General features: G+C 45.6%; 1 protein-coding gene across 6 annotated transcripts in view; it reads right to left on the bottom strand.

Moving 5' to 3' along the window:
* Tnrc6c (trinucleotide repeat containing adaptor 6C) overlaps nt 1–15006 on the bottom strand; it is a 127682-nt gene extending 112676 nt beyond the window's left edge. For 5 of the 6 annotated variants that reach the window (XR_009380804.1, XM_059272207.1, XM_059272212.1 and 2 more), the window contains exon 1: nt 14091–14198. Coding sequence is in view for 4 of the 6 variants with exons in the window: in XM_059272207.1 (XP_059128190.1) it covers nt 14091–14098 (8 nt within the window). In the remaining 2 variants the exon portion in view is untranslated. Of the gene's footprint in view, nt 1–14090; nt 14199–14878 lie in introns of those variants that run through there. The other variant, XM_059272209.1, reaches the window with a different exon arrangement.
* Nucleotides 15007–21861: the final 6855 nt, after the last annotated feature.

Below are 21861 nucleotides of genomic sequence, written 5' to 3'. Positions count from 1 at the left end.
AATGTGTACCATCTGTGTGTCTGGTACACATGAAGGACAGAAGAGGGTGTTGGATACTCTGGAACTGGAGTTACAAATGAATTTGAACCAACATGTGGGTTCTGGGAACTGAAATCAGGTTCTCTACAAGGGCAGCCAGTGCTCTTAACTGCTAAACCATCTCTCCAGCTTTTAAATTTTTTTTTTTTTAAAGTCAGGTGTGATGGTATAATAACTATAGTCCCAATTCTCAAGAAGCAGGCAAGAAGATTGTGTAAGTCATCACAGAGCTCCAAAGCATGAATACTCAATATTTAATCAGCCAAGCAGTATTTACCAAGTGCATACTATAAGTCAATAAGCTAAGTTTTAATTAAACACAAACTTGCCTACAAGATTAATAATCTAAGGAAGGCAAAAAGGCATAAATCTATGATTGTTATAAAGAATAGAAAGTGAAGGTATCCCAAGAAAGATATTGAAACATCTGCTACTGAACAATTCATGCCAAGTGTATGCTAAGTGTCAACACCATGTTAAAGCATTCTATTTTTTCTCCTGTTTCACATACCTCTAAAATGAAGAAACCAAACTATACACAGAAAGATACATACATGTATACACATACATATAACATACAGTGACTATGCATTTTCAGGCATCTTATTTACTGCTGAAGTACCCAAGTACCACATCATAGAAATTAAGTGCATAGGAGGCAGACTTGTATTTCTCGAACCCTGACTGGGTTCCCTTTGTGAAATGCAGGAAGTGAAACTGACTAACGCTGCAAAACATATCCTAACAGTCTTAACAAGACAGCAATTCCATCCTACATCTCTTTCTTGAAGAATAATTTAATATTCCAGCATTTATGATGTTTTCAGGGTGAAGAAACTTCCTTCCCCACCTTACAAATTTTACTAATCAATTACTATGGCTATGTTCTCGATAGGGTTAAAATAATACCACTCTGTAGACTTGAGTCACTTCTTTGAAATTACAGTAATGCACACACAAGTAGGTAATTACAGAGCAGAGGTGTGACTGTGAGAAACAGACGATGTGTTTCTGTGCTGTGTGGCAAGCACGTGCACACTGCACAGGGTGCATTATTAAGCATCTCCTCCAGGTGAGATAGAGAAGGTACCCAGAAATTAAGCCAAAATTACCTTACAAGAGACATAACTACGAATACAACCCAGAAGTAACACTCTCAAGACTGTGCTTGACAGTGGTTATCAGAAACTGGTTATGAGCTGATGAAGAGAAATAAGGATAAGGTGAGGTTTTCATAGCTATTCTTCCTAACTTAAAGGACTATGCTGGAAGATGGTATCTAAAATACTTAACCTTGGCTGTCATCCTCACAAGATTTAGATCCCCTGGGAGACAAACTCCTGGGATGCCTGGAGGGTGTTTTCAGGGAAGTTTAACTGAAGAAGAAAGAGTATGTGTATGGGGGGGCAGGCATCCCACGGGCTGAGGTTTTAGACTCAAGGAAGGAGGAAACCAGTTGAGCACCAGCATTCTGCTGGACAGAGGATGCAATATGACCAGCAGCCTCATGTTCCCACTACCATGCCTTCTTCACCATGATGGACTAGTCCCTCAAACTGAGCCAAACAACCCCTTCTCTCCTGAATTCAGTTGCTTTTGTTAGGCATTTGTCACAGCAACAAGAAAGGTAACTAATCTACTATTCCCTCCCTCTCTTCCCTTTTCTCTCTCTTTGCATGACCATATACTCTATTTTACAAAGGAATGGTAAGAATGGATGTGGTTTCTATTCACATGTCTTACAGGCCAAGGCTAAAAGACAGCCACCACACATGCCTTTAATCCCAGCACTTGGAAGGCAAAGGCAGGTGGATTTCTATGAGTTCAAGGGCAGCCTGGTCTACACAGTCAGGACATATTGAGACCCTGTCTTGAAAAAAAGAAAAGCAAAAGATAGCTACCATAATAGCTCCCACTTTTGTTCAGATTTTACTTGTGTACAAAGCCCCAAAGTCTCACAACTACAATGCTTTTCTATATTCTTATATTTGTCCTCTCCTCTATAGCCCAAGCTGGCCTCACACCTACGGCAATCCTTTAGGCCTCGGGCTTCCAAGTTATGGGATTACAGGGGAAAGCCACCACATATGGCTTTATATTTTCAAAAGAACAATTCAGTTGGGCATGGTGGTACATGCCAGTAATTTAGCACTTGGTAGGCTGAGGGTGTATGTATGCATTTACAGTCAGCTTGGACCATAGTGAGTTACAGGCCAGCCTGAACTACACAAGATCCTATCTCAGAAACACAGAAAAACAGATTTTACTCAAAAAAGATGAAATAATATTTGAGATTACTACTTTCCCAGAAGAATGAAAGAAAGAATGACAGCTACATATTTCAGCTATGTACAGCTGCCTTTATAAGGCAGAATCACAAGACTGCTATGATGACTAATCACGTCAAACTGATTGGACCTGGAATCAACTAAGAGACATGCCACCTTGGCGTGGGTCTGTGAGGGCATTTCTAGAGGAATTAGCTGAGGGGAGGAGACCCTCTTCCCAGGGGAAATCAGTGCTGTTACTTGCCTGCCTTCACTGCCTGCTGGGCTGTGGGGTCTTGCTCTGCTGCTGCTGCTGCTGCTGCTGTCTTTCACTGATGTCAGACCTCAGCTTCCCTGAGTTCTAACGTGGAATGAAGACTGGCAGTGCCTCAGGAACCTTCCAGATCTTAAGCACCAATTGGGACACTACTGAGGCATCTATCTTGGAAACTGTGGAGCTACCAGGTTCTCAGCCTCTCCAGTGTACAGAGGGCCACAGCTGAATTACCCAGCCCCTGTTAGCTATAGGTATTCTTCTAGTAACCCCTCTTTTATACTGTGTGTCTGTGGTGATATATTTGTAAACTAAGAAAGCTTGCCTGAAGATTAGAGGGCAGAGCCAGCTACAGAGTTAGCCACACCTTTAATTCCAGCACTTGGGATCACACACCTTTAATCTCAGCACTAGGAAGGTTGAAACAGGAAGTGACAGGGCTGGGCAGAGAAAGGAATATAAGGTGGGAGGAGACAGGAATTCACTCTCTTGCAGAGGATCTGTCAGGTTGAGAAGTTGGTGAGGTAAGATTAGCTGTGTAAGGTAGCTGTGGCTTGCTCTGCTTCTCTGATCTTTCAGTTTTCACCCTGCTATCTTGCTCTGGGTTTTTATTATGAGAGCATTTAGGATTTGTGCAACATGTATTAATCATACATTCTATTAGGTCTGTTCGAGAGAACCTTGACTAAACAAGTGGTTTCCCCAGTCCCTCTTCCACCATCAGTTCAGGGAGGCCCAACTTTTAAGACATTGCTTCTTCCTTCCACCCACACAATTCAAAACTTCACCTCAACAGACATAGTTATTACCCTGATTGTGAAGATGATTTTACAAGTGCATACTTATAAAAATTTACTGACTAGCATATTTTTAACATGCACAGACTAATTTATGAAAAAAAAACCCTTAATATATATGCTAAACAAAAAGAAAACCTCATGAGGGGAAAGAAGGTTTCAATCTTTAAAACAGGCATGATTACTTCACCACCTCACTATCTGCAGCTCTTTCCACTGTACCCCCACCAGCCACTGGAACAATTTATTTGCTCATCTTCCTTAGGCTTGTATTTACATTTGCCAACTTAGTAATTTTTTAAATCCTGATTATTTTACTTTTCTTTGGTTATTGGCAAGAAGACCATCATTTAAAGAACATTTATCAACTAATATGCTTTACAATTTTCTTCTTTTGACATTTGTCTATGCCCAAAGACACAGAACTAGTTTCACCAAGACTTGGGATTGAGTCCAAGACTGTCTGACCTTAGTAAGTCATACCACTTCTTTGTTTCCTGGTTTTCTCTACAGAACTATGTAATTTCTTTTCTTCAGTGCTGGGGATGGAAAAGAAAGCCTTCTGCAGGTTAGGAAAGCACTACACCACTGCCTAGAACTATAGTTTTAAATAGTTTACATTAGTTAAGAATGATGGTTGCCGGGCGGTGGTGGCGCACGCCTTTAATCCCAGCACTCGGGAGGCAGAGCCAGGCGGATCTCTGTGAGTTCGAGGCCAGCCTGGGCTACCAAGTGAGTTCCAGGAAAGGCGCAAAGCTACACAGAGAAACCCTGTCTCAAAAAACCAAAAAAAAAACAAAAAAAAAAAAAAAAAAGAATGATGGTTAAAAACACAGCAGATAAGCTAGAGCTGATGTGTGTTGCTTGTTAGTAACACTGCAACTGTGAATCATCATGACTTTATCACTTAGAATATCCAACAGCAGTGCTAATGCAAACCTAAAAACCAAGCAAAACAGTCCTCCATACTTTTAGCAAAAAACCAAAAATGTCAAATAAAAGCATTACCAATTTTAGTATGCACCAAAGCTCTGAGGTACAAGACAGTCTCTTTCTCTCTCTGAAGACCTATAGTGAATTGTCAGAGTAGTGAACTCAGTGATTATAATCCTTTTAGGATTTAGAACACTGTTATCTCCCAAAGATTCCTGATGCCCATTTTCAGCCAGCCCCCTCTCATGTTAGCTCCAGACAACCACTAATATACTTTAGGTTTCTGCAGATTTGCCCTTTCTGAAACCATCATAGATGTGAACTCTGGCTTCTTGGTATGTATTTTTGTCTGCTTTGTTGTGTAGTGATGTGATGTAATCAATCTCAGGGCAAGTACTTTACCATGAGCAAAACCACCCCCCAGCCAATATATTTTAGGATTCATCCTTGTTCTAGGATTACATTACATTACTACTACTACTCAACTAATTAATTTATGATTATGTGAGTAAAACAGTCTTGGTATGTAGCCTTGGCTGGCCTAGCACTCAGAGATCCTTCTGCCTTCTGAGTGCTGGGATTAAAGGCGTGCACCATCATACCCACTTCCATTATTTCTAATTATTGAGTAGTATTCCTAAGTACACACCACACCTCTTTATATATTTACCAGTGGACAGTCATCTAGACCATCTCCATCCCTCACATTACTGTCTTTTGATGATAGCCATTCTAATAGTGATGTGGTGCCTCACTGTAATTTCAATTCATCTCCCTATGTCTAGTGAAACTGAGTACCTTCGTACATGCCAACCATCTATGTATCTTCTCTGATGAAATGTCTGTTGAAACCTCTTCTGTTTTAGAATGGGATATTTTCCTACTAACATGATGATTCGTCTTCTTTTCTTTCCTAGGCCTGAGACATGTCTTTAATCCCAGCACTTGGAGGCAGAGACAGGCAGATCTCTGTGAGTTTGAGGCCAGCTAAGGATGCATAATGAGACACTGTCTCAAAAAAAAAAAAAAAAAAAAAAAAAAAAGAAAAAGATTCTTACTCTTTGCCCAGGCAGGTCTCCAGCTCCTGGGCTCCAATACTCTTCCTGCCTTTCTACCAATTTCAATCACTTAACATGTATCTCTACTGAAAATCACGGTAGCAAACTAAAAACGTAAAGTCTAGCCAAATAAGGAACAAAAGATAACATGCTTGTCCCAAAGTCAGATGTATGATTCTCCTTTCCCAGTAAGACTGTGAAGCTTGCAATACTCCATTCCTGTGAACTTTTGTGTTAAAGGACCAAAAGAAAGATACACTGCTGTAGAAAAATGGGTCAAGTGTGGGAAATTGCTTTCCCACTGAGGTTTGAGATTGAATAGGAAGTGGCTGAATTAGACAGAAGAAAGGCAGGCATCACCCATTCACACGTGGCTCTTGTATATCAAAGGCTCAGCTTCCTTTGCACTTAGCCCATTAACTAAAGCATTCCCGTTTCAAGGTGACACAGATTCTTCCTCCTCCCCCTCCTTCACAGAAATGTGTGCCCCCTTTTCATAACTTGTATTAAAACTAGAATCCTTGAACGGACTTAAATTTTTCAGTAATATTAATTTTCAAATACTGCTCTAAGAAAATTTTATTCTGCTGCGGCAGAATAAAAATAACCCACAAGTTCTAAGTACTAAGACGGGCACACTTGCCTGAGCGATGCTGATGCCACAGTCAGGAACCTGGGGAAAGGAACATTTACACCAGGGTTTCCACATGAGTACTGTTTCTTCCACACACATCAAAGGCGTTTCACTTAGAGTCCCAAATGACACTGACTGGAGCTGTCAACTTCCAGCCTCATTAGAGACCCATGTACCGATGGTTAAGAAATCTTTTATGAATAGGCCAGATACTTCAGATCAAAAATCAAAGATTCCCCTAGATGTTAGAGTTGATAAAAATCACTCAGCCAGCCTGAATGAGATAGTGTAACAGAGCCATGGGGATAGGGAGAACTGAAGACAGGTAGGCCTGGCCTCTTCTCTCATCTATGTAGAGAATAAACAAGGTGATTCATTTAGTGATTTGAACTTGGCACTGACCAGCACTCCTTAACTGGTGCTACTGTGACATCTGGAACCTTTCATGGGCTGCAGTCTTTGGCTTGACAGACTGTACACAGCTCCCAAATCCAGGCTTTACTCTATCTCTGATGTATAGGAAATGTTCCTTTCCCCAGGTTCCTGACTGTGGCATCAGGATGGCTCAGGAAAGGGGGTGGGGACAATAAGCTTTGCAAGAGAAACAAATGAGAATTTTGAGCATATTTAAAGGCTAAATTCAGAAACTGATGTGTCTTAGACTAATGTAAGATTCACTCAGAAAAATTACAAGTTAGAAAATAAAAATTATTCAGCCTTAGGATTTACCAAATCAAAGTTCTGCCATCCAAGGCTAAATAGGCACACGGGGGCTATTTAAGTAACTATAGCTAGGGACTGGGAGTGTGTCTCAGTGGAAAGGTCCTTGCTTGGCATGCATGACACTTCTCAGTTGGGTTCTCAGAACCACAAACGAGTGAATGAATACGTACACATAAAATTTTTGACAAGTACTTAAGAGTCAATAAAAAGTGATTCCAAGAAATGAATTTCGACAACATCCTTTAAAAATCCTCTTACTAAGTGAACAATAAGCTTAAATATATGCTAACCGGGTAATTCAGCTTGGCCAGAGTAATCTCTTCCTTGGATTGTGCTCATGTATTCAATGGGCTTGTATCTAAAGATAGTCATCCAATGTGTTGACACAACAGATACTATTGTTGCTATTTATTAAACCTAAAATTTTAATGTCTGTGAGAAATACCATGTGCTGTTCTTTCTCGATTCTACTTGGGGACATTTACTGGAAGTACCAGGGCCTCAGGGAAAAATAGCGACCCATTCCTCCAGGTACCCATAGAAAAAAGTGATGCAAGGATCTCCTTGATGTCCACTGAGATGGACTCATCACCCTTCTATTGTTCCTCCCAACTAGGCTGACTAGTTGAAAATTCAGTCATTACCTTAAAAGGCTAAAACCTGAGCAGAAGTACTCAATTATCAACTCCCCTCTTTCCCTCATGATTGCTTGTGGAAGCAGCATCTCTGAAGAAATACATGACTCAGAATTGAAAATATTTATTTCTTAGTACTCTACACAGAGAAACTTCTCTAGTAACCAACTATAGTAACGATCCCTAAAAGTATAGTTTTAAAGATTTATTTTTATTAATGTGTCTGTGTGAGCATATGCCACATGGTGCGCAAGTGGCTGTGGAAGCCAGAAGAGGGTATTAGATCTCCTGAAACTGGAGTTCCTGGAGGTTGCAAGCAGCCCTAAATGAGTGCTGGAAACAGAACTTTGCTCCTCTGCAAGAGCAACCAGTGCTCTTAACTGTTGAGTCATCTCTCCAGCCCCTGAAAAATTTTACCTTAATATTTACAAAATACCATAGTGATTGTAGGGATTACAAAGAGGAATAGCATATTCCTACTAACAGTTAACTCAAGCCTAATAAAGAAATGATTAGCATAATGAAGATTTTTTGCACTAATGTGCAACCAGTTAACTAAAGACTTAATAGATAAGTACAATATGACTAAGATTCTCCTCACCTAACTATGTAAAAGAAAACAATTTTACTTGTTTTAATGTTTTCTCAGATAGAATGTAGCAGTTACACCTATAATCTCAGCACTCAGGAGGTTGAGGCAGAATACTGAGTTCAAGGCTAGCCTGAGCTACACAGTAAGCTGTTCTCAAAAAAACAAATTTAAAAAACTTTCTCATTCTATTCTAAAGGAGTAAAAAAGAGAAAAGTTTATTTTGTTTTTAAATCTTTTGTCTTAGTTAAACAAGAATCTATTGTTCCTTAAGTTTATGGAAGTTACATTTGTTTAATAAAATGTTGTAATCTATAAAAAACACCCAATGAAACTACTAATGTAGCTATACTGTAATAGTTATGTGATACCCCAATCTTGCTTCTTTGCAACTTTGAAAATATTTGCTTTTTCTTCCTTTTGGTCAATATTCCATGTCCATAAAGTTTAAAGTATATCTTGGGATGCTATATAAGTTGTCAGGTACTCAGAAAACTTGCTTTCATTGATAGCATTCACCATAATTAGCACCAGAATCCCACTCTCGCATGGCCAGATGTATGCCTGGGTTTTGCTGTGATCCAAATTTCTACCCCAGGACAGAACCTCACACAGTAAGTTCTCTTGCTCCAACCATATTTACCAAGGATGTGTTGTATTTAACGGGACATTTCACCATGGCTTCTTGGGGGCTTAATTTTAAGCCTTCCAGGTACACCCTCCAAAGAGCAGCATGCCTCTTAGAATTCCTTCTTTCTGACAACCCACACCAACCCTGTGTGTTTTGTCCTGCAAATTCTTAATATCTTTCAGTTCCACCCCGTCAATATGCCACCCAGGCCACCTGTCACACACAGCCAGTCATACTGCCCATAATTTGAACACTGCATCTGTTCAAGGGATGTTCCCCATCCACCATTGTTCATGTTTCCAAGCAGGCAAACAATGTTTGTTTTTTTTCCCTTGCCAACACACAACTAACAACATAAAACTAACACCAAACTCACTAACAACACCAAAACTAGGTCCCAGTGCCCATTGAAGTTATTAAGTACAGAGTCCCTCTAGGTCTCAGCCATGGTGTCCCCCTAACTTGGTTTGCCCATTATTTCCTTGTAGAGCTATCACTTTCACTCAAGGAAGTTCCATCTTTCAGGACCAAGACTTTTCAAGCCAAGTTTTGTGTGTCCACACCACCATCACCCCATCAAGCCACTTTCTATTCTGATTGATGGGCACACCCTCAGCATTTCCCAAGGGCAGTTCCCTTAAACTACAAGTTAAGAGGGAAGCTGTGCTTGGTGGTCATGGAAGACTGGGAAATACTGGGCTGGACTTCTCTAAGCATCTACTTTGAAACTCACCCTTACAAAGAGGATATGGTAAGTGTATGACTACATAAGCATACACCAACCATAGATTTTTGCCAAATTCCTGTATGGGTGTGTAGCTTCCTCCAAACCTTTCTTGACTGTTCTCTCTTTAAATACCATCACCAGCAGGCCAACTCTAGGAAGTCCATAAGTCCCTTCTTTCACTGTAGCTGTGCACACAGAAAGCAGCAGAGGGGAACAAGGAGAAGCTCTGGCCACTAGAGGACTGAGGCACATACCAAGGCTGACTGACCAGCCTTGGTAATCTATACCAATCTATACCAGCTAAGGTTCTTCACATCTATACATGACCAGAACACTCATACTTATTAGCTAACACAAAGAAAATGCTCAGAAAGCATGCTGTCAATACCAGCAGTAGGGTGGGTGAAATGTGGTGCAAAGGAGTTGAGATTAAGAGATCATTTTAAAAGCCACACTATTTCTGTATGTGATGCTTTGGGGTGCACTGAGTTTGAATTCTGGCATCTCCTATGAACTGTAGGTTACGGTGGAAATTCCTTCCTCCTCTGTTCTTCCATCTGCTCACCTGTGAAATGGGAGCAATAAAGGCAACTACTTTAAGGGAGTACCGTTAAATATTAAATAATATGGTCTCGACATGGAGCCACACTGAATGTTTATTATGCATTTTTGAAGACTTTCCTAAATGGAGATCTGACTGACAAGATACTGACCACCTCCCTACCTCACAACTGTCCTCAGTGACTCTGGCACTAGGGTCTATAGAACTACCAATTTCTTTCCTCAGGGTATTTGCTGACAGAAGAAACTTTGCTCCAAATATCAGCCTCTAGCCTCCTTCATTGAGAACAAAGCTTACTTACTATAAGCCTGTTCCTTGCACTCTTCCTCTTTCTCGGTAGTTCATATTTCATATGAACTGTGGGAACACAGCATGTGATCCAAGGAATACTCCTGCACCCCTCTCCCACAGCTTCTGAACAACTCTGTTGTTGATCTCTTGTCTCAGCAAGAAGGCAGTGCATGGGCCTGAGTTGCCGGCTCCTACCTGCAGATCCAGCTTAATTCCAGCTTGCTATTTTAACTTGGATTCTCCTGCTTAGTTCAAAGAGTAATTAAAAAGAAATGATCTTTGGGAATAAAAAGTCCATAATGCAAGCTCAAGACAAGCAGATAATTTTTTCCTGTGAAAGTTTTCTGGCTTCGGAGAATAATCTGACTTGATGCTTCGATATTGTAGGTCCACAGCTCAAGCCTTCTGAAGAAGGATGCTTGACCATATAAAGAATATTCTCTACCAGAAGGTCTAAAGAAGGAAGATAGAGAAGATCTTTAGATTGAGAAATGAGGCATCTGTTTGGGCATTTGAAGGCTCCTGGGGTATCATTTATTATACAAAAAAAATTTGTTGTGGCAGAAAGGTTTATGAAGAGGTGAAGTGGAAAGTAAAGCCCATCAGACCAACCCAGCTTGTACTCTGGGAACCCATCTCCCAAAGGACTCCTCAGCCTTGAGACTGTGCATGGCCAGGTGAGCTCACGTGTTTGTACCAGGAAAGATGTGTTGCAACAAATAGGAAAAAGGGGAGGGGGTAGTGACAACTCCATATTCTAATTCCTAGAGAAAGTATTTCAATTCATTGCCTGCAAGAGGCATATATTTCAGAAGTCACATTCTTGCCCACTCTTGATCACAACTATATCACAGCTGGGACTCCAAGAGCCACAGGATTTACACGAGCAAGAAGGCTGCTTTCACAAGGCTGATCCTGCTGTTGTGGTGTGCAGCTGTGGAAGGCGGGCTCAGGAGAGTGTGTACACTGTCTGAGCTGCCTCAGGGATGTTTCATGGCTGGGTGCCCAGATTGTCTAGCTCTGCACACAGCTCTGTAGTGTTTTGAGGGCTACATGGGAGGAATGCATTCTTAAATTAACAAATAGCTCTCCATCTCTGCATAGCTTCTTCATTCTCTGGAAGCATCTGAGGCCAAGAAGTCACTTTAGTGCAATTCTAAAAAACTGCACAAAGTGTATGGAGTTGCACAGCACCCTGAACATGCAAAGCCGTGTTGTATCAAAGTGGAGAATAAAAAATAAACCAAACACGCTCTGGACAGGGGTTTTCATTTCTGTTTCACATCACTTATATGCATTCTGGCAAGTAATCTTCGTATTTTTAAGTGATTATATTTTTGAAAAATTGTGAATAACCTGAAAATTTATCAATAGAAATACATCTATGTGTTAAAAGTTTATTTTTAAAAGGTATATTATTTTGTAAGAAACACTCTCCTCACAACAACACAAGTATATAAAAGCCAATTTGTAAAAATTTAATTTACATAATTAAACTGGCTTAAAAAAGTAAATCTGTAAAAAAAAAAAAATCTATCCCCAAATATTGACTGGTTCAAAAATGACGCTCTGCTCTCCTTACTCAAAGCAATGATGTCTTCAAACAAGGTGATTAAGATGTTAAGTATTGTTAAGTCCCCTTCACTGAAGCCACTTATCCTGACAGAGAACTTCATCACCTGCTCATCTCTCAAGAGACTTCCCTCCTGCTCACCTACACACACAACAAGGCCCTCTGAAAGAATGCTTGAATGAGAGGTAAAAGCCTATCTAACTGTCTCAAAGTAATCTCAGTTAAAGGAAAACAAACCCAAGTGGACAAAAACTGTCACCTGGCTTTTCTTAGCTCATTTGGAACCTTCCAAGCCCTGCCTGATGAGGGCTCTGCCTCTTGCTCCCTCCACCCACACCTCTCCAGGATCCAAGGACTGCTGTAAATCCAGACTCCTCATCTCCTTTTCATGCTTTCTTCAAACTTAGTTTTCTTAGCTAGCTTCAACCCCAAATCACCATTGTCTCAGATGCTATTTGTAAACCTAAGGAACTTACAACCAATCTCCTTTCTTGTACGATCTCAAATAGTACCTTGGCACAGTAAGCCTTGGCTGAGTCGTAAATAGTCATCACATACACACCCCTCCCTCCCTTCATGGATCAAATTCATACTGGAGAAGGTGGCAGTCTACAAAACAGCTCTTCTACACGTTAGGTTGTAATGGAGCTATTTCTGAAGCCAAAGACACTTTCACACGCTCAAATCAAATCACACAAAAAGTAATTTTATTAATCTCACCTCCTCCATGTCAATTTGGGTCCATCAAGAGTAAGTTCACAGGCAGGACCTCCTTCTCCCCAGCTGGTGGATATGAATGGGTTGGGTAATACACTCAATTCTTGCAGAAATTTTATCTTCCACATAAAGCTCCCTTCAATGAAGAAAAGCTGCTCTTCATCCCACTCCTGACTTCCCCCTGGGTTTAGTTCTGGGTAACAGTATTTAGAAACACACACTGCTTAACAAAAAGGTGGCAGCAATGAGGAATACTGTCCTTTAAAGTTTCAAATCGTCTCCAAAAATGGCTTGGCTACTTTTTAGCCAATGATGTCAAATGAAACAATGCACCTTACTCCAGCATAACCAGTACTCCAAAATATAAGCATAAATATAAGCCTGTTACAAAATATTCCTTTTATTAAAGTATATCTGTCATTGTGACAACACAACACTAAACATAAAGACCATCATTTACAAGAGTCCCAACAACCACCAGAACATTTAAACACCAGAATCCCAAGTGCAATTAAGATGAACCTTTGCCAATCTCAGAGTCTAAGCTTTAATTTGTCACCATACTAGCACATAGGAGGTCCCTGTCAGATTGCTTTGGACAAGAAGCATGAGTTTAAACTCATAGTTTTAAAATCAAATCCACATAATTAAATCATATACATCTAGCTATTACTTTCAGAACTACTACTTTCTCCTTATTCAAAATACGAAAGAAAAATAGAGCCTAAGAATCTTTTTGGGGGGAGAAAGAGGAGAGACACAAGGTTCTCCGTGCAGCCCTGGCTACCCTGGAACTGTGTAGACCAGGCTGGCCTCAAATTCATAGAGATCCACTTGCCTCTGCCTCCCTAGTGCTGGGATTACGGCTGACTCTCAAGAATCTTCTAAGAATGCATATATTAAAGTATTTTGGTAGGATATATCCATATCTTTTCAGTATGGATAAACAAAGTCCCAACTACTCAGACCTCCCATGAGCAGCAAAATCAATTCAGTCAATATAACAGAACCCTGCATTTTAAAAGCCTATGTATAATTTTCCTCAATGAAAGCATCTTAGTGAGTGCCACGCTGAAATGTCAAAAGCAAGGCTCACCTCTTCTGTTCTGGAAAAATGTAATTTTCTTCAAGGTGCCCTCTGACAGCCAAGTTCAACTGGCTTGGGCTGTTCTATCTAACTCAGCCTCTCATTTCGTAGGGAAAGAAGTCTGCAATCCAGGAACATAACTGTCAGCACCCCACACACTTAAAACTGTCCTCTGAAGTCACTTGAGTCACATTTTGAGGGTCTCAATTCATTTATATAGTTATTCCAGTCTAAAGACAGGAAACTGCTTAAAATAACACCGTATACAGTCAGGTGCCATTCAGCGATGTGGTCATGAACGGACTAGCTCTATTGGTTCAAGCCAGTGCACACCAGATACCCAGAAAACAACCACCACCCAGAAGCTGGGCAACACAATGGCACAAACCAGCCAGGAGACGTGCAACTCCTTTAAGATGCCCAAGTTGGCCATCAATGGAGCACCATTTTGAGTTTTGAATCTATGCTTCATACCCAGAAGCCAACGAGCAGACCAAATGGAGGTTTCATCTGGCGAAGGCAAAGGTTGGAGACAACTCAACTAATTACATACGGAGGCATCAGCACTGTCAGATGTCTCAGAACGCTATAGGTGCAGCCGAGCCCCGCCGGCTCCTCCTCCCAGGGTTCCCGCACAGCATCCCAGCACCATCCTTCATCAGGATTCCTCCAGCTACGCGCAGCGCGCGCGCCAACCGTCTCCTTGCCCGGCCAACGCACAGGGGGGTGGGGTGGGGGACAGCTTGACGTCCACATCTGCAGGCTTTAACTGCTACAGATGCATTTCGCTACATCTCACCTACTTGGTGAAGGCGCGGACCAAGCATCCCTTAAAAGCAGAGGCGGCGTCGGGGCGCTCGGGTTTCGTTATCTGTTAACGGGGCCGGGATGGCTGCAGCGGCGGCGGCGGCGCGTCTTCCTCGCACGCAGCACTCCGCAGTCCGTTTGCAACACCGTTACATATAAATCCACCTCATTTCACAACTGCAGGGGGCCCTCGGGGTCGCGTACGGCTCGCTAAACAACGCCACACTGCGGATCGGTGGATGCCACCCTTTGGAAACGCACGGTCTGCAGGGGACCGTGCAACGAGACCGACTCTCCTCCACTGCATTAGTTTAAAAAGAGAGCGAGCGGGGAGGGGGGGACGGCTAAGCGTCCGACCCCTGGGTCCCCCAGCCCGGTGCCGCACGCCCGGCCCGGCGCTCGCTGCCCGCGCCTCTCCTCCCGCCCGTCAGCCCCTGCCGGCGTCGCACGCGGGTCGCTCGGGGCCGCCGCGCTCCGGCTCGGCCGAACAAAGGGCCCGAAGACCTCCGGGCTCAGCTGCGGCGGCGCGCTCACCTGGGCTCCGTCCCCGGCGGCGGCTCCGCGGGGCTCCGGCGGCGCGGGCCTGGCGGTGGCGAGGTCGCTCTCGGCCGCCCGGGGCCCTCGGAGGCGCTCCGGCGGCGGGGGCCCGCTCAGAGCCGACGCCGCGGGATCTAGACCCGGCGCGGGCGGCGGGTGGGCGGCGGCACGTCTCGGCAGGTCCAGGTCCAGTGCCCGCGACGCCGCGACGCGCCCTGCTCCTCAGTCTGGCGGGCCGCGTCTCGGACGCAGCCCGGGTAGGAGGCGGCAACGGCGGCGGGCGGCTGGGCGCGGGGCCGCTCCGCTCCCTCCGCCCCAGGCTCCGGCTCCGGCTCCGGCTCCGGCTCCGGCTCGGGCGGGCCCGCGGCGGCGGCGGCGGGAGCGCGACGGCGCGGGGACGGCCTGTCACGGGGACAGCCGGGGGCGGCCTGGCGGCTCTCAGGGCTGCGCGGCGACGCGGTCGGCGACGGCGGCTGCGGCTCCCGGGGCCGTCGCGCTGAGGTGCGGAGCTGCCACCGCGGCCATCTTGTTGCTCTAACTGACAAGAACCCCCCCTCCCCCCGCTCCAGCCAGACGCGGCGCTCGCACCCCGGCCCCGCCCCGCGTTGGCCTCCAACAGGAAGTCGTACCGGCCCCTGGCACGTGACTCCCACCGTATCTGCATACCGGAGGGCGATCTGGCCAATCAGCTCCTCGATCCTGAGCTCCGCCTCCAGGCACCACTCCCGAGCCCATTGGTTCGTCCCGAAAAGACCACGCCTCCTCCTTCTCCCTTAATACCCGCCCGCGCTGTGGTTGCCCAGACCGCGCGGGGAGCGCGCGTGGTTGCGAGCTGCGCGCTCTTCACGCGCCTCGGACGCGCGCCTTTCCCCGGAGCTGGCTCTCCTTCCTGGTCAATGCGAAGAGCCTCGCGGAGTGACCCCTTGTTTCTGGGCACTGTGGCTCCGCGTTAGCGTGCCTGCCAAAGGGGTACAGACTCAGTTCTACCCAGCCGCCGGGTCCTCCGGGTCTGCGCCCCGCGGCGTCACGGCTCTGCGCGGCGTTTTCGCCCGGCGGCGCTAGCCCTCTGCGCAGCGGCGCCCTGAACCTGGCGCACGCACCGGCGCGCGTCCTGCCCGTGCCGTGCACACGCCTTGCACCTCCCCACGGTGCATACACGTACGTGCGCGGGCCGCGGCCTAGAAGCTCACTGCGCGCTCCTGGCAGCTGCCTCCTGGCCCCCTCCTTCTCTCAGCGGCTCCCGGGGGAGCGCCCCGCTGCGAGCCAAACAATCCCGGCTGCGAAACAACCCCCACGGGAGGCCTGCTTTCCTTTCAGCTCCCACACCCCACCCTGCCGCTCACGCAACCTGCCCACCCGAAGACCGTGGGCTCCCGCTACTACACACCCCGCATTTCCTTCCTGGCTCTCGGTAGCCCGCCGCGGTCCTCCATTCTTTGGCTCCTCCTCGGTATACATAATAATCCGTTGTGGGCAATCAGGCGTAGTGTGCGCTCCGCAGAGTCCTCTTTCAAGTTTCAGTTCAAGCCACGAGAAGATTTTTGAAAGCTCCGATTTTTCTCCATTTTTATGGAAGGTCGTGGAAGGAGGCTAGTTCTTCTCCACCGCCCCCCGCCTTGCCGCTCTGGGAAATCGGCGATGCTTCTGAAAGTTGTTGGTGCTGTAAAAGGCCATTCCCTGTCTATGTGTCAACGCCTGGAAGAAGAGACAACGCTCTGTTGTACCTTCGCGATGCAGTTTTGCCGCCGTCAGTAACATGCTTTGAAATGGTTTTTTTTTTTTTTTGGATGAAAGGGACACAACAGACTCCCTGCTCTCTTTTCCCTTTAGGGTCCCATGAGCTCCGTACACTTTCTTCTTTCTGCTGTATTTTAAGCCCTCGGATCGTCAGATTCACTCACTCTCCGAAGCCGGCTTCACACGCCTGTTGTGTATTTCCCATCCTGAAAACCCACATCCCTTAGAAAGATCTGATGGCAAACGTGGCTCACACAGTGACTTCTGCCTTCTCTAGTCAGCGTTTTATTGACTTCAGTTTAATTCTTGACTGCTGAGAACCTGCATCTTTTGTGTTTCTCAAAAGTGCAGGTATTATCACGTGATCCAGGAAGGAGCACAGATAGCATCCTGCAGATACACTGCATGCACTAGGTAGATTGCTAAAATCAGGAGGAGCCCAGGATGCGGGTGGGCCAACATTGTAAACTTCAGTAGTTGGAATATTGAACCAAAATGACGTCATTTAACATTTGTTCTTGAAGTTGACTTTGTGATCATAACCTTTTCTCTCTTCCAGATTCCTTTGTTATCGTCTCCTCCCCTGGAGTTTAGCCAGGCACAATAAGGATCTCTTCCTACCTTAGATTTCCAAATACCCATAGAAAAGGTGGACTGTATTTTTTTTAATTCAAAATTAAGACTCATAGTTTGGCATATGGACCTGTGGTGTTAGAAAAAATATTTGAGGCTCAGTGGTAGAGTGCTCACTGAGCATGCCCAAAGCACTGGGTTCATTCCCCAGTGCTGGTACACACACACACACACACACACACACACACACACACACGAAAAATTAAAAAACACATGTCAATAATTTCAGTGTTGAGAAAGCAGAAACAAGGTTCTAGGGCCTCACTATCCAGCTTGCCTGGTTTACTTGGCAAGTTTCAGGCCTGTCTCAAAAAACAAAGTGGCTGGTTGTTGTGGTGCACACCTTTACTCTCAGCACTCGAGACATAGAGACATCTGAATTCAAGAGAGTTCCGGGCCAGCCAGGGCTACGTAGTGAGACAAAAACAAAAATCAAGGCAGATGATGTCTGAGGTGTTCTCTGGCCTCCACATGCATGTGCACACGTGTACATGCACACACGCAATACACAAAGAAATATGATCACCTCCCATGGAGGTGTTCAGGAAGGTAGCTTGTCTCCTGGCTACCTTCCCAGAGGACCTATGGCACGAGCCTTGAGGGAGGCCAGGAAAACAGTACCAGAAGCTCACGGAGGAACACTGAAGAGAAAGCACCAGCAAGCCTGGGGAATCAAGGGAGAGTTTCCAGGGCCCGCAACAGCTCAGGAATAGGTGATGGGTGGGGCGCATCACAGACGGCGGTCCATGATGCTGAAGACAAAGTAGGGCTTTCGATTGCTAAGAACCTTCCTGGGAAATACGGCGGATAAGTTGCAGAAGAAGGCCCAGGTGGATGATGGTAGTGCTGGGTAGGAGCCCGGTAAAGTTGTGTGGACAGGAACTAACCAAATGGAAGTACTGAGGTCCGACAGGACGCTCTAGACAGATGAGTCTGACTTAGACTCTGGAGTGTTGGAGGGGATCCACGTGGTGGATAAGGGGTATGAAGTTAGATAGGGTCTAGCTTCCCGTCTTAGTGGATGGTGGGTAAAGGCTGAAACAGAGCCCACAGGGGGAAGAGTTAGATTCTGAAGCCTTGGATGTGCTCAGGTCTAGCCTCAAAGACTCGGGGTGAGACACAGAACCTAAGATGACTGTCAAGTCACAATGAGGAGGTCATCCATACACGGTCCTGAGTACTCCAAAAAGCCCGTTATCTGAGCCCTGTGATGATAGGCAGGTGGCTTAGGGGTACTGCCATTTCTCTGGTTCAGTTCCACCAAATTGGTGATCTGGTGGATCTGGTGTACCCAGGCCAGAGCTAAGGAGATTCAGGTTGCAAGCTTTCTTTAGAGGGAGGAGAGAGATTAGCTGGCAGGCATCCACGGCTTCCTTACAGCTTCGGTACTCATGGTAGAGCCAGTGATAAACCAGGAATGGGGCTTTATATCACAGATGGGGACTCCCAGTCGCTGTCTGAATTCACTCTAGGCCAGCCCCTCTGTTCTTTACACTCACTGAGCCGGTATTTGCAAGAACTCACACAGACCACAACCTAATAGACATCTGCCTGCCTGAACTGTTGACAGTCAGCAGCAGACAGGGCACAGTGACTATAGGAACAGTTTTGCCCCTTGTTCTGCAGATCTTGCACCTTTTCCATTGCCCCTCCCCATTTCCTTTTCTGAGTCTTCTACTGTAGTCCAGGCTCCACTGGGGCTCACTGTGGAGCTCAAACTCAAGGCAATCTTTTTGTCTCACCCCTTTGAGTACTGGGGTTATAGGCGTGAGCTACCATGCCTGTGTGGGTTTTTGTTTGTTTTGTTTGTTGTGGGGAGGCAAAACCTTGTTATGTAGCTCAAGCTGGCTTGAACTCTTGCTCCAGTCCTCCTGCCTCAGCTTCTGAGGGCTGGGGTTATAGGTGAATGCCTCCATGTCCATCTCTACTATCATATTTGTAAGTGATGTTACATTCTTCCTTCGTGACTTTTCTGACCCAGTGTCACAACTTCTCACTTCAGGGGACAGCTCTCTTAGTCAGGGCCACTAGCGCTGTGATGAAACACCATAACCAAGAGCAAGCTGAGGAGAAGGTTTACTTGTCTTCTGCTCCCGCATCGTCTCTGCTTCTTCTATGCCACCTCCCATCAGTCTCCAGTGTTCTCCCTCAAATAAATAGGATTTCAGCATCAGAATTTAGGGGTGAAATTTCTGAACAGGTAGAACAAACACCCATAATGAATGGGTTATCCCTTAAGTTAGGGGGTATGAGGAGCAGAGAGCTAGGCTGGAAGCGAAGCGTGTTGAGCCAGCATGGGCTGAGGGGACTGCTCAGGGAAGAGCGCTTGTGTAGATATGTGAGTACTTGGGGTCCATCCCCAGCGCCACAGAAACAAAAAGGAGACCGCCATCAGGCTGAGAGTTGGAACACAACCGCTCAAAGTTTGAGGGGGAGGTGACATGCTGAATGCTGTGATAGGTGGTGGCTTTCCAGGCTGCACCATGGGAGGATGGATCAGAGTGAGGATCATAGGACCTTTCAAACAACTGGTCATTCATTCATTCATCATCCATTTGTTCTCTCTGTTTTCTCCCTTCCGTTGCCACCTGAGCCCTGGTGACTGCTTGTATCTCCCCCTACCTGAGGCTCCAGACTCCCTCTTCTGTTGCCATTCTATCCCAGCACTGGCACAGTGCCTGGCATGCAGTAGGTATTTAATAACTACTTGTTGAAGGAAGAACAAAGCAGAGCTGGCGTGGAATGACAGCCATGAGAAAAGCAGTGGAGACGTTGCAGAGAGAGATGTAGACGTGACCATGCATGGGACGCCAGGACATCAGGGCCATTGTCACTCCAGGTGACACGAGGAAGATGGGAAAAGCAGTAGGAGGGCTTGCTGGGACTGGTTCACATTCCTCAGATAGCGCATATCACTTTTCCTCTGTTACTAACACCCACCCAAGGGAGGCCCAGCCCTTAAGATACATCCCTTCTTGCCTTCTGCAGCTCCTGTTCCAATGCAACGTATATAAGTACATATGCATGTGTAAGTGCTTCTGCAGTGATTATACATTAGGAAGTACCTAATTTCCTCATTGCATTTCCTACCTATCGTCACACTCCTCTAAAATACAAGACAAGAGAGAGCATATCACTGACCAGTTTTGCTTCCTAAAGCGAGCCAAAGATTTCCTTGTTTTTATTTTTTGTGTGTGTTTTGTCTGCATGTGTATATGTGCATTACACATTTGCTTGGTGCCCCTAGAAGCCAGAAGAGGATGTCAGAACTGGAGTTACAGAAGCTTGTGATCTGCTATGTGTGTGTTGGAAACTGGATCCAGGTTCTCTGAAGAGCAGCAAGTGCTCTTACCATGGATCCATGTCTCCAGCCTCCTCCAAAAGTATTTCAATGTTGCCAGCAAGATGGTGGGTAGAGGCACTTACTACCAGGCTTCACCACCTAAATTCAGTCCCAGGATGGAGAGAGCAAATTGACTCTCCCAAGTTGTTCCTTGACCTCCACATGAGAGTCATGGCATGCGCGCGCGTGCGCGCGCGCGCGCGCACACACACACACACACACACACACACACACATTGAAATACTAAATTTTAAGGGCCAGCAAGATGACTCAGTGGATAAAGGCACTTGTTACTAGACCTGATGACCTGCATTCAACTCCAGAAAGCCGTGGCAGGCGCATACCCCACACCCAACACAAAAATGTATAAAATAAACAAATATAATTTAAAAATTTAAAACTATTATAAATGCCTAGAAAGAAGCTGATATTTTATTTCCCATAAATGCCGGTTGAGGATTTATTTCAAATATGTTTATACAAAGGAAAACAGAGGATTTCTTTTGTTGTCCCCGGTGGTGTGAGGTCAAGCCCCAATGGCTGCTGTGCCCCGACAGGGGCTGGATTCCCTGCTCTCCTGTGAAGTGTCTAGTTGACTCCATGTGAGCAGAGCTGTCTGAGTGGCGTGCTGTGGAATCTCCAGTGCACAGCACATTGCAGGCATTCAGTAAACGGCGGATGAACGGGAGACTCTGTTACCAGACATTGCTGGTTTGCACTGCATGTGGCATTGCGGTGGAAGGCCATCAAAATGACATCAAAAGCTGGGCATACCAGTGCACATCTGTGGTCCCAGCAGTTGCGGGGTGGAGGCAGGAGAATCAGGAGTTCAGATTCATCCTCAGCTACACAGTGAGCTCTAGGCCAGTCCGTGGGCTATGAAAGAAACTGTCTCAATAAACTAAACAAAGTGCTGGAGAGATGGCTCAGAGTTGATCCCAGCACCTACATAGTGGTTTGCAATTACTTGTAACTTCAGGTTCAGGATCCTATGCTTCTTTCCGGCCTCCGTAGGCACCAGGCACACATGGACTGCACAGACAAACATGCAGACAAAACTCCATACATACAATGTAATAAAAAAAAAAAAAAATAGACGGCGGTGGTGGCGCACGCCTTTAATCCTAGCACTCAGGAGGCAGAGGCAGGCGGATCTCTGTGAGTTCGAGGCCAGCCTGGTCTACCAAGTGAGTTCCAAGACAGCCAAGGCTGTTACACAGAGAAACCCTCTCTTGAAAAACAACAACAACAACAATAAACAAAATAC

The sequence above is a fragment of the Peromyscus eremicus genome, chromosome 8a (genome assembly GCF_949786415.1).
Source record: "Peromyscus eremicus chromosome 8a, PerEre_H2_v1, whole genome shotgun sequence".
NCBI classification, from domain to species: Eukaryota; Metazoa; Chordata; class Mammalia; order Rodentia; family Cricetidae; genus Peromyscus; species Peromyscus eremicus.
Note: the sequence above shows the minus strand (reverse complement) of the source record. Positions and strands in the feature narration are given on the sequence as shown.